Source organism: Barbus barbus, assembly GCF_936440315.1.
Source record: "Barbus barbus genome assembly, chromosome: 43".
Taxonomy (NCBI): Eukaryota; Metazoa; Chordata; class Actinopteri; order Cypriniformes; family Cyprinidae; genus Barbus; species Barbus barbus.
The window spans coordinates 16200211-16213209 of NC_136721.1; the positions used below are offsets into that span (position 1 = coordinate 16200211).

A 12999-nucleotide genomic window follows, 5' to 3' on the forward strand; every position below is an offset into this window, starting at 1 on the left:
GATGATCTGAAACATTAAAGTGTGACAAACATGCAAAAAAATAAAAAATCAGGAAGGGGGCCAACACTTTTTCACACCACTGTATATATATTTTTTGATTAAAAAAGCTAACAGACTGACAATTGTAAAGAGTAATGGCAGCTGAAAATTAATCTTTGCCAACACAGAAATAGAATGAACAGAAATTACATCATAAATATATTATAAATGGAAAACAATTATATTAAATTGTAATAATATTTCACAATATAACTGTTTTAATGTGTTTTCATCAAATAAATGCAGCCTTGGTAAGAATACTGTTGACTACTAGTGTATATGTATGACACTGCATACCTGAAACATCAATATGCCACCGACACTTTAAAAATGTACAAGAAAAATGTTAAGAGCATACCTCCACTTTACACTTGACATCTTCCCGTGTGGCAATCAGCTCATCCAGTGTCTTCTGAGCGTTCTCCATATGGCTGCAGTACTGGCCGTAGATCAGCAGTCTACAAAAGAAAGATCAAAGACTTTGCAATGACATTCAATACTCAGGCTCAACATACAAAAGGAATAGTTTCATTATATAGAAAACAACAGATGTACTGTAATTTGGGTTTGGTCAGTAAATAAGACAAAAATTACAGAATTTTTATCTTTGGGTTTATTGTCACTTTTACCTGAATCTTTGAAACCGTTAAAAGAAATAAAAGTGCAACATGTGATGAACAGATTAGTGTTACATCATTTCATTATAGAACTACATCTGCTTTGCTCTCTTTATCTAATTAATCTGAGTGAAGCATTTTGTGCATTCTGGATTGGAAGTTAATTTGGGTCCCTGAAACATCAAGACACATTTATTAGATTTCACAATGGACTCCTGATAGTGATCAGCACATTCTGGAAGCAGCTCAAAGTCATCTCGTCTAGATGATGGCCCCACGTGTGGCACAGATTTCTGCCTCTGATTTAAGTAGGACACTGGCACAGTTGGCAAGCTCAAACCCTTGGATGCGCTCAGCTTGCCTGCCTCTTAACTGTGTTCTTGGTTAAGCCAATTTCACTTTATAATATATACTCATTACTTAGTTATCCTTGATCAGAAGAATCAAATTGCCTGTAATCCTATAGAATCCCAAAGAAGAAAGATGAAATCTGGAAGAAAAGTGGTCAGATCAAAGCAAGATACATTTTATCTAAATCCGAACTGGATTATCCTCCAAGGCAAAATACCTCTGGATGAGGTCGAATTAATCAAAGGATAAGGGTAAACTTAAATCCAGCTCATTAAGTGTGGTCTCTTAAGTGTTACAATCTTCTTGATGGTCTGCAATTCAGCCTCCAAGTCTCACCTCTCTATATGTTGACATGCAAGCCATCCGTTAAGATCTGCTACTGTAAGGAGTGCGAAACTAACTGAAACTGTAGTCTTGAGCTGAAAAAGGTGTTCCCCTGCTGCTCTGCTCAATATCTGGGCCTCAGTGCCCTTGGACTAAGCAGGCCTGATTAAAGGCTAATCTGGAACAAGAGAGGCAGCTTGGTTCCTCGTGGAAATAGACTGATGGAGATTAATGGCGGCCCCGCTCAATTATGAGCCAAAACGCACATTCAACAGCATTTTGAAAATGTGGGAGCAGGTGTCGGAAATTAGCTGTAATAACAGATGTCACAGGCATAATTGAACATGAAGGTCTTCTTTACAAGGCAATTTCAAGATTAAATGTTTCAGGTGCCTCGTAAAATGGACTGCGAGGGAGAGAGGGTGCTTTATGTAGGACACTTGAAACAATGCAAGAATAATGGAACGAGAATCTTCACATAAGTTGTCTTTATATGGCTTTAAAAGGTATTATATGCATCAAACTTGTACATTTTACATTACATTGTTAAAAAATGTCAAATTGTTCTTTTTGTTTAACTTTTTACTAATAAAAAAAAAACTTTAAAAAAGCTTTGCCATCACAAAAATATAATATAGATGTATATATAAATATAATAATATTTTACAACATTACTGTTTTACTAGGGATGCAACAGATCACAAAAATGTTTTGGATGACCAAAACCGTTCTTCCAGGTATTTCTACCAGCAGTTTCAGATGCAGAAATTGTATTGTACTATAACACTGCATAGCTCTAACTGTATAAATTAAATATTAATCTTTGTTAACAGTCTACAACAGTTATTCAATCAGGAGCAGTGAATGATTTTCTCTCTGTCTTTTGTTGTTAAATTAACATTAAATGACATAGACAGCAGCAGGTTATTAAGTTGCTGTCACTTTAAAACTGAATGCACTGATTCAATATCGTGACATATCTAATTTTTTCCTCAGCTGTGCATGTTCACTTAAGACAACTGATTATGCTTACAAAGATACTCGGAGAGACAGGTATTTTGATATCATTTTGTGTATAACTGTCCATTCAAGCACAAGAAGTAGTAAAAGAGAACTCAGCTGGGTGTTTGTATGCTGTATGAGATGAGGCCCTCTGTGTGTGCTTTGAGAGTGTGAGAAGAAAATAAATACCAAGTGCACAAATACCAAGCTGAGTTTTCATTTACGTCTACTTGTACTTGAATGGTTTATGAATAGCTGTGATTTTTTCCTTCCATCTCCATTATCCATTCATGGTGCTCAAATGGATGTTCTTTCATGCATGCACTCAGACCATGCTTTGTCCACCTGTGCTAAGCCTTTAATGGTACTAAATTGGCTAACATCACATTAACAATGAAAAAAAACTTACAAGCATTAGAAATGTTGTGAAGTGTGGCGGACACATCCATTGAACAGATTTGATTAGGAAGGCTGCAAATGCTCTTTCATTCAAGGTTGTACTCAGGACATACATTAGTGTGCAATGGAGATCACTCTTTAATGACCCATTAATTGTGTGTGTTTAAATGCAATCGGAGCAGAAGTGAAACATGTTAACAACCTGAAGCAACACACATTCAGCAGTGCAGCCTCAAGGAATGTGCTCTTTATGAAGACAATTCTGTTGACCGATTCAGCTTGGAGTGCTAAACATTTGGCCTCCACCTCCCCAAAGGCATCAGAGTTGTAAGAGAAAGGTGTTGAAATGAAAAGAAATGTTGCAATTTGTGTTGCCACTGTCTCGTTGGCTTTATGACGCCAACCAACCTTAGACATGCAACATCCTGACAACTGCAATGCCAAAACAGTCAAGGCTATTCAGGCTCTTCTCTAAAAGTTCATCCTGGTTTCCTCCTCTTTTGGCACTTCAGACTATGAGGGTGGGATGTGATCGAGAAGGAAAGAGAGAGAGAAAGCCCTGGGTTTCTTAAGTGTGAATATTCCCCAGGGTGAAAGCCTGTGCCATTGCCGTGTAAACATATGCTCTTTGAATTTAACATTCTTCCGGTGCTATCACCCGCCACACCAACTTTCCCATTATGGCAAAGCTGTCATGCATGTTATTTCACAGAAAATACAATTTAGTATAGATGCTCTCCTTCCAGATTCTATCTGTCCATTGGAAAAGATCCAGGCCAGCGAGGAAAACGCAAAGCAAAGTGGAAGTGACAGGCCGGTGAGAGAAGTAATAGTCTCTGACACGAGGCAATGAAGACCCCTCACCTTCACTCTAACACAGCCCGCATGGAGTGAATAGCGGCTCAATCTCAACGCAAACTAACTAATAATGTTCCTCAGCATCTCTGAGCTCAATCCGGCAGTATTACATAAATTAGTTTGGAAATAACCCTCCAAAAAATACCCATTTGAGACTTTAACAACCTCTTTCAGTTTAAAAGCTGTGATTTGCTTTGCACTCGAGGTGGCGTCTTAGAAAGCAGCTTGATGATTTTTTTAAAAACAAAATGGTATTTTCACTTTTCAATATACCCTTCACAGTGTCAACAGCTTCTGAAAAGCTTCCCAATTATTTCATTCTATGGAACGCAGCACCGCAAAAGGTCACAGGGACTTACAAGTGGAGATAACAAAATTAATTAAAGGCAGCTGAGCTATCGGAGCAATGGACGGAGGTGTGGAAGATAGCAGCCGCACAACGGCCAAATCCCTTGGCCATTTCTCTCTGTTGAAAGGAAAGGGAGAGGGACTGTGCATGTCATAATGAAAAAGAGAAACATGCCAATCAGATGAAAAATTGCAAAGGCAAATGACGCAGCCCTGCTTTAATGAAATGAATAATTTGCCAAAAATACTCAGCGTTATTTAATGCTTAATGTCACCAAATGTAAATATATCCTGTCAGATTTCATTGTGAGGAAAAACTTTTATAAAAGCCACACTCTCTCTTGCATAAATTTTTTTTTTCATTTTCTTATTAGATTGCTATTTCCAGCAACGTGTCAACCATATTTTGAGACTGAGAATTACCTAATTCAAAGAGAACTGACAGTAAGTGAGCATGAGATAAAATTATTGATGGTGATGCGCAATATAGACAGGCAAAGAGGTGAGGAAAGTAAGAAATAAAATCAAGCAGAAAGAAAGAACGTCCAGTGATAAGACAGAGAAATGGCCATGCGTGTCAGAACAGGGCCACACCACTGCAATGTCGTGCCAAAGTGCATGTTAGTGCGAGCACCCACGGACGACTGGCTCAATGAGATGACAGGCTCAGAATTACATAAACAAAAGAGTGCGGGCGAGAGAGGCGGTGCTGTCACGCCGACTCTGCATGATGCTGCCTGCTGGGCTCAGGGAAGAGCCTTGTAATGGGCCAATTACCTATGCAAACTGACAAATGGAAACAATAGGGCTGTCTCCTCAATCTCTATTCTTTTCCATGCTTTTTTTTGGAAGTAATCGATCCCTGTCACCAACTTAAACAACTGTAAATAACATATAAACATTATGAGTGGGTTTGCTTCAGTTAAAAGGAGTTTAAAGAAAACATTAAGATCTTGCAGAACATTTTGAGAGAGATTTTAGTCAGAGCGTGCTGTCATTACTGAAAACTAACCTGTGATTATCATTACCTACATCACAGTAATGTAGAGATCAGCCTCTCCCTGTGAGAATGCAAATGCTCTCCGCAGCTGCTGTATTCAATGAATCTGATGCAGAACAAAGTTTCAGTTCCTCTCGCAAGAGCCTATACTGTAATTCTCATTGGGAGAAGTAATTTACCCACCCAAGAGATAAGATATCTATGGAAGCACTCAAAGCGGAGGTTAAATTAGATGTCTACAGCAGAGAGGAAGATAAAAGAGAAACAAAGTCTTTAATGTGCATTAGAACAAGTGGCTGCTATAAAAGGCATAATGAGGAATTTAAAGTCAACACGAAATCAACACTAAGTATCTTGCACATTAAAGCAATGCAAGTTATTGCAATAAAAGCAAATAATGACAGATTTGACAATTAGAAAAACTGAAAATTAGAAACAAATCACACTTAGTACCCTTAAAGCAATAGTTTAATGTTCTCATCATTTACAGTACTCAACTTAACCTTATATCATTCCAAACATGTTTGTATTACTTCTTGTCATACAGGTTTAGGACAACATGATGGTGAGTAACAGATGACAGAATCTTAATATTTAAGTGAACAATAGTTCAAATTCAAGGACATTCAAGGAAAATTGCTGTCTGCCACATGATGCTGAACTAAGCCAGCCAGCTGCCAATGATGATTATTAAAGTCAATTTATTGATTTTGTGCTAATCTGATTTATATTTGGAGTTTACCATCTTTACTTTCAACCAATGTCCACTTCACAGATATACACTAATATCACACTTGAATTACATCTGATGCGAGTCTAAAATATTTTTTTGTGATTTTAAAAAGCTCAAAAATGTCCACTGAAGTAAAGTTACTCCAAGTTTAGAACACTGACTTCCTCAAAATCTGCAAGTATAACAAAGACGATTTTTATAACCCCAGTGTCTGATAACACTGCACCCCTGGAGATCATGATCCAAGAATTGCAGCAACGTTAATTCCTAAGATATTACTGCAAGGTCATCTGGCTGCTTAATAAACCAGAACACTAGACCAAAGTTCTCATCTCTGAGGACGCATGCACTCTAATTGCAGTGAGGTCATAATTTTGTGTTACACCTACTTGGTTTTATTAAGTAGGTCCCAGTTGGGATAAAAAAAACAGCAATTGTGCTGAGCACAGCAAGAGCAGGACTCTTATACAGAAATATGGATTCAGAGGGTCTCAGTAATGCCTGATAACACAGAGTTTAATGCAGTGTAGCGTTACTAGAATAAGCTGACTGTTACAGGGCCTGTCACTTAGTCAGGCCTCAGTGTTTCTCAATCCAAAGGGAACTGCAGGGAAATTGCACATTACCGAGCTGAATCAGCAGCGGTCCCAGACCAGTGACCTGGAGTACACCGGGTACAGCTGCTCTCATTCAAACTTCAGAGAGAATATGACTGACTCATCTGCATCTTAATATTGTCCACTGTGTAAATGAGAGTGCAGTATTAAAGGCATACACAAAAGAAGATATTGCAGTGTCTCAATGTTTTTGTTTTCTTCAGTAAAAGTAAATGGGGTCCAATGATGTGTAAATGACATAATTTTTATTTTTGGGTAAACTATTACTTTAAGGTCTAGCTCTATTACGATAGTTTTTCGAAAGACAAATGTAAAAAATGACCTGTAAAAAGAAAGAGACTGTATAGCAGCTGGCTAAATCCGTTGGTAGATGAAACGGTGTTATGATTTTACTAGAGTCCGGGTATCTGTCATCCATTGTGGATAAAGTAGCTAAAACATTCTCTATTATCTATTTATTGATTTTTGATACAGCAGCTACAGGAGACAAAAAGAGCACTCAAAACAGGAAGCGTTCAGCTCTAAAGCAGCAGACTCTCGCAGACAGGTCTATTTTCTTTCTAAGCCCTCTGGGTTGTGGACTCTGACGAGGATTTATTTTAAAATAGTTGGGCTGCTGCAGTCAGGGCCCTGCTGGTGTGATGGATTTTCTTAGGGTGGGCGACAACAGCAAGACTTTGCCTCCTTCACTTGAGGTCATTTCAGCTCAAAAGAGGCTTAAGGTGTTGACAAAAGGGAGAAATGTTATAACAGTACTGACAGTGATAAACCAAAATACTCAATCAAGGTACTGACCTCTCCTTGAAGTCCAGAAAGATCTTTCCCAAGCCATTGCCCCCGCTCACCATGGTCAGGTCAATGGCCCTCAACAGAGCAAAATGGACCTTGATGATGTCCTGTATAAGAATTGCCAGGAATTTTCAGCCTATCATTATTTATCCGTTTGTTGTACCATATTTTTGCCTTATTAGAATTATTTGTTTGCTGTCAGACACATGCTTTTGCCCACCTATCTGCATTGCCAGAATGTAAACGTTTAAATTCTTTTAAGACATGTATAGCTTAACATATATCTTTTAAAAAAAAATTAAACTCACTTTATTTTTAAAGGGAACAAGTGCATAATAATAATAATCAATAAAGTTAACATTTAAGTTACTATAAAATACTACAAAAATATGGTAAATGTATACAATAAATGACCACTCACCTCTAAATTCACAAATATGGCTTCCATATCCTGCTGCGTTAACACTTGCTTTAGGGGGATCATATAATTCTAAAAAGGTAAAAGACAAGAAATGCCCAATAATTATAACTGAATTCCAGAAATGGCACATGTAATAAAATTATTTTTTTAAATGTACTCGAAGTCAAAGCATACAATCAAACACAGGTAATGAGACTGCTTACACCTTGTTGTGGTTTGGTAATTGTCTTTGACAAACAAAAGTCAAATACTATTTGTATAGCATGGCTGCGGGCAGGCTGTTCAAAGGTAATAAACCCTGAGAAATCCTGGCAAATTCATCTATTTGTTTCAGTTGCAAAGGAGAAAGGGTTTTCAGAGCAACACTGACACATTTGGCTTAATTAGGAAGAAATGAATCAGTGATAATCAGTAAACAAAGCCTCTGTCTGGAATATGAGATCTGCATGACCTCTCACTGTTTTGACAGGGATTCATCACCTCTAATAACAGTACACTGGCTTATTTTGTCACGCCTCAAATTCTGTGTGTAGTGTGTGACAGCACAATTGGAAACAGGGCATAAGAAAACATCACACATTCAAATTTGTATGATTTGTACATACAAGCATGAATGCATGCAATAGCTCCAGGGCGAGATTCAATCTCCTGCCAACAGTACTGATTTACAAAACGGACATGATTTTTCACTTTGTGGACAGTGCATGGCATTTCTGCCCTGTCTGTAGGCAAAGGAGTTCATTTTTAGTCCATCTCTGCAAGACAGACTTTTCAGGATAGGAGATGGACTAAAAATTAACTCTCAAAACTTTCAAATAAATTAGTCGATAGACTAATCGAAATAAAAATAGTAGTTAGTGGCAGCCCTAATATTAATTATAAATTCTTAAATACAAAATTAATAGTAGCTATTAAGATTGATGTGGTTTGGAATTGGTCAAATGTGCTTGGAAAATAATATCAGAATATCAACTTATGATAAACTTATGTGCCTAACAATTATGCACGCGCTGTATTATGAAAGTAAATGAAAAGTTCTGTTTAAATTTCGAGTTGATATGACTGAGATATTAGAATAATTCAACAGGCCACTTAAGAACACTTGTCACCTAGGGCTCAGTTCTCATCTTTTGTCCTCTCCCTCCATCTATTTTGAGTTACCGCACTATCCGCAGAGAACCCTATCAAGACCTTGACCCAATTCCAGGCCTTCATTTCCACTCTCTCCAGCTCTAAATCTTTCTATGCTCTCTACTCACCTTCTCAATGTCCTCCAGTGTCTTGTAGTACTTTGCCTCTGTCTCCTGAATCTCCACCAAGCAGCAGTTTCTCTTATCATCTTCCGTCATGCCCATTTTCTGTTATGGGAAGAAGAAAAAGACACACAAACCATGTTGGTATCGTCCCGCAGAATGCCAGCTCAGCACCTTTAAACACCTGCACAAGGTACCGAACTGTAATTTAAGGGAATTCAGGTCACAATCAGGATGGCCAAAGCACACTACAATAAAAGACAGAAGTGGACAGAGTATTTCACAACAAAACCTCAAGGGCAACGTTGACAAGGACTGTAGATTAAATGCTGAGGTTCAAGCAAGAATTCAGTCTTTCATTCATTCAAAACAACATACATGTCTAAGTCTGAAGCAGAAAGAACAACTGTAGGAAAGCCATAAATGTGGTTTTGATGAGGGTTGAGTAACTAAATGAGGTCAATTCACAAAACAATAACAACAGAAAATGATCTAATAGAACATGATGCATTTGATTAAGAGTAATCACTGGCTCTTGGTGTAATGCGAGCGGGTTTGCAAGCTTGTTTAAAAAAGTGGTGATAACACTGGAGCCGGGGGAAGGTGCACGCCAGCTGAAGGCCAGAGCTGGAATGAACATCACAACACACATTTAAACATCTGGGCCTGGCGGTGCACAAGGCCAAAGCAAACCTGCCCACATCCAGAGAAATTCAAGATCACAAATAATTGTTTCGTTAGAGAGCAAGACGGACAAAAGAACAGGGAGAAAAAATCCTTCCAAAGATCCGCCTAGCAACACTGAAAGCAGCCAGGATTGGGATTGGCAAAGCACATTTTTGACTTTCACTGAATAATGGGGCATATGTGAAACTCCAGTGGTTATTGTGGTAAATCTGGAAATTGTCTGACATAGAAGATCAAGAAGATATAATGTGCAAAACAACAACAGTTTAGAAACACCTCTGTCTATGTTTCTTTCTCTCCCTCATTTGAGTGGCTGTATTTGTCCCACTGAGAATCTAATGTGCCCTTGTTGTAACATCTGTCTGATGATACAGACTGTGCGTTTGTGTATCTCTATGAAGGCTGGATCCAACAGTTTTCTCTGTCTGCAAGAGGGATTTCCTCCCTTGTGGGTTTAAAATAACTTAACATTAGCTCACTCGGATTGACAGCACACACTTTAAACTCAGACGGACATTAGCACTGAGTCAGCCTCCCCTCCTTTCTCATTTCTAGCAAAAGGAAGACACTCTTGCCATAAAATAACTTATTGCATTTTGATTTATTTTGCACAGTGGATTTAAATATGATGGAAACAAATATGATGTAACTTAAAGGATAATAAATGCAGCACATCCCAAATATTAAAAAGTATAAAATACCCCATATATTAAAATAATTGTTCATCAAATATAAAGTTTGACATTGTTTTCTCACCCTCATGTTGTTCCAAACCAATGCCTTTCTTTCATCCGTTGAACACAAAAGCAGATGTTTTGCAGAATGTTCACGCTGCTCCTTTACATAAAATGAACGTATAAAGAGCTCCAATAGACCCAAATAAAACAGTAAGCATAATCATTTGTTTTTGGTGTAATGCTAGTGGGTTTGCAAACTTGTTTTAGAAAGCGGAGACCACATGCTGTAAAGCTCCAAAAAGGACCAAAAAAAACTATAAAAGTACCATAGAAGTAGTCCAAACAAATCGGCTTCTGTATTTCTGTACATTGTCTGTAGTGGGCATAAATTATTATTAGTTTCAGTAAATCATTAATACAAATTAATTTCAGTTATGTAATTATTAAAAACAGTTCAAATGAAGTTCATTTGCACATATATTTATATTAATGCATATGCAAGTTTATTTTCATAATGTTGAATTGAATCATTGGTATATGGGAGTCCAAACATTGGTACACATGCTTCAAGTGGCAAGTTTAAAAATGAACGTGCACAAATAAGATTTTACGTGTAATCAAGGTCTTTTAGGTCCCTGTCATCATGTGCTTTCACTGCATGGAAAATAGCAGCGTAAACAATTATTAAAACATCAAGAGGGTAAAATATTCATTGGCAAAATATTTAATATGTTTATCTATTTTTGGGCCACCTATTCCTTTAATAAATAAAGTTGTGGAAATTCAATGAACTGTCAATTAGAGTGAGACTCTAGACCTGCTCAGTACGTTCTTCATATATGCATAAAGGGTTCAAGGGCTTGTGCCGACACACATTTAAAGGAAAGGAAAGAGGACCACTGAAGGAGCATGAGAGAATCATGTGCGGTTCAGCGTGACACTTACCTGCATGTATCTGATCTGCAGCATTAAGGAGGCAAAGCAGCAAATGTAAGCAGAGCAAGTGAACTCGCGCACAGCCGAGGGAAAATGACAGGAAAACAATCCATCTATAACCTCTCTCACACACGCACCAATGAGCGCCGTCCGTATGGTGTCTCACTCACCATGGGCTGTCTAACCTCCACCTTGATGATGTCCTCGTAGATGTCGTCCCCATCATCCTCGCAGGGGACGCAGTCATATATGTCATCCTCTCCCACATCGTGCTCACTGTGCAAGAAAAAGGAAACAATTTTCTGTGACTGGAAGTACACTACCATTCAAAAGTTTGGGCTCAGTATGTTTTTTTATTATTATTATTATTATTATTACTATTTTTCAAGAAATTATTAATCAAGGACACACAGAAACAAACTCAATTGAAAACTTACCATAAAGATATTTATAATGTTTCATGCATTAAAGGGGTGGTTGATTGTTTTTTTTTTCTAGGCTTGATTGTGTTTATGGGGTGCAGTCTAACATGTGTTGATGCTTCGTTTAAAAAAAACAAAACAAAAAAAAACATTATTTTTTACCTTTATTCTACACCGCTCTGTCCCTTCTCCTATAAACGCGCTGATGATTTTCTATTTTTATGAAGCCCTTCCCTCAAAGATACCAAATGGGCTCAGATTGGTTAGCTGGCTCAGTGTGTTGTGATTCGCTAAACCGCCAGTGTGCATCTAAACGTCACACCCCTCAGCTCAGCGACATGTGCTCCAGTTGTATTGTAAACAATGACATCGTCGTTATCGCTTATCAATTTGAGCCCGATTGAGACGCAGAGGATATTAGTGAAGAGGATGGCGTAGAACCTGTGCAAACACGGCTCTCAATGGTATGCTTTTGTTTGTTGCTGTCTCATACTTTTAGATACGCTGTTATTTGTAAATGCTACTGTTTATGTTAGCTTTTGATATACGGTTTTATCCAGATTAAAGCTTTAATACAGCACGGCAACCACATGCTTAACACTTCTCATAGCTATATGAAAAATATCTGTCTGTCTATAAACAAAGTGTATAATTGGAACAGTTCATTGTTGGAGCTGAGCTGATGAGCTGATGATCTGAATATGAGACAGCGAGAGAGAGAGAGAGAGAGAGAGATGCAGAGCAGAGCGTGTGCAGGGCAGGGGGACACAAGCAACAGGATTAAGAACCGCTGCTTTAGAACACTGATTTTGCAACTTGTGAATCCAGTACAATCGTTAGAAGACAGAATTGAGATTCACATATGAATAGATTTTTTCTGTGCACCCCTTGTTTTCTCTTCCTCTTCTCTAAAGAAGCGCAACATGGCCTTGCCCCTTTCATTGCGTGTTAACGGGGGCAGGGTTTATCAGGGTTTGTGAAGTCACAAACCCGGGAAGTAACTCATTGTAGTCCCTACGAGCCGTTTTTGTAGGCATTAAACTGACATAATTTTAAAAGACGACATCTCTGTTTGCATTGAACTTTCAGCGTCGTAACTTTGCAGATATCGTTTATGCTCAAACAGCAACATTACACACTAACGTTAAAAGAGTGAAATCACAATCAACCACCCCTTTAATAATGTTACAGCATTGCCTTTATGGGAATAAAATACCATTATTTAAAATGTACACCATTATTTTAAATTTTAATAATATTTCACAATTACAGTTTTTATTGTACTTTACTGTACACTTTGATCAAATGAAACAGTCTTATTCCCAATGTGCAGAGTTTTTTCTCATCATTTAATGCAAAATACTGAGACAAAATAATGCAATAAAATATCCAGCGTTGTGTCAAAAATGGGAAGCAACTGCCAAAATGGCCAAAGACAAAATCAGATTAACGTAAAAGAGACATTGCTCCCGGTTAGGGCAGTTTGCAAAGTGTCAACTGAGACAAAATCATGAAATACTTGGGAC

General features: G+C 37.9%; 1 protein-coding gene across 1 annotated transcript in view; it reads right to left on the reverse strand.

The window, feature by feature from the left end:
- LOC306862061 (guanine nucleotide exchange factor VAV2-like) overlaps nt 1–12999 on the reverse strand; it is a 185682-nt gene that overhangs the window by 18209 nt on the left and 154474 nt on the right. The window contains exons 5-9 of the mRNA XM_079404661.1: nt 11222–11327; nt 8758–8856; nt 7499–7567; nt 7084–7184; nt 398–497 (exon numbers count right to left, since the gene is read on the reverse strand). Of these exons, the coding sequence (XP_079260787.1) occupies nt 398–497; nt 7084–7184; nt 7499–7567; nt 8758–8856; nt 11222–11327 (475 nt within the window). The remainder of the gene's footprint in view (nt 1–397; nt 498–7083; nt 7185–7498; nt 7568–8757; nt 8857–11221; nt 11328–12999) is intronic.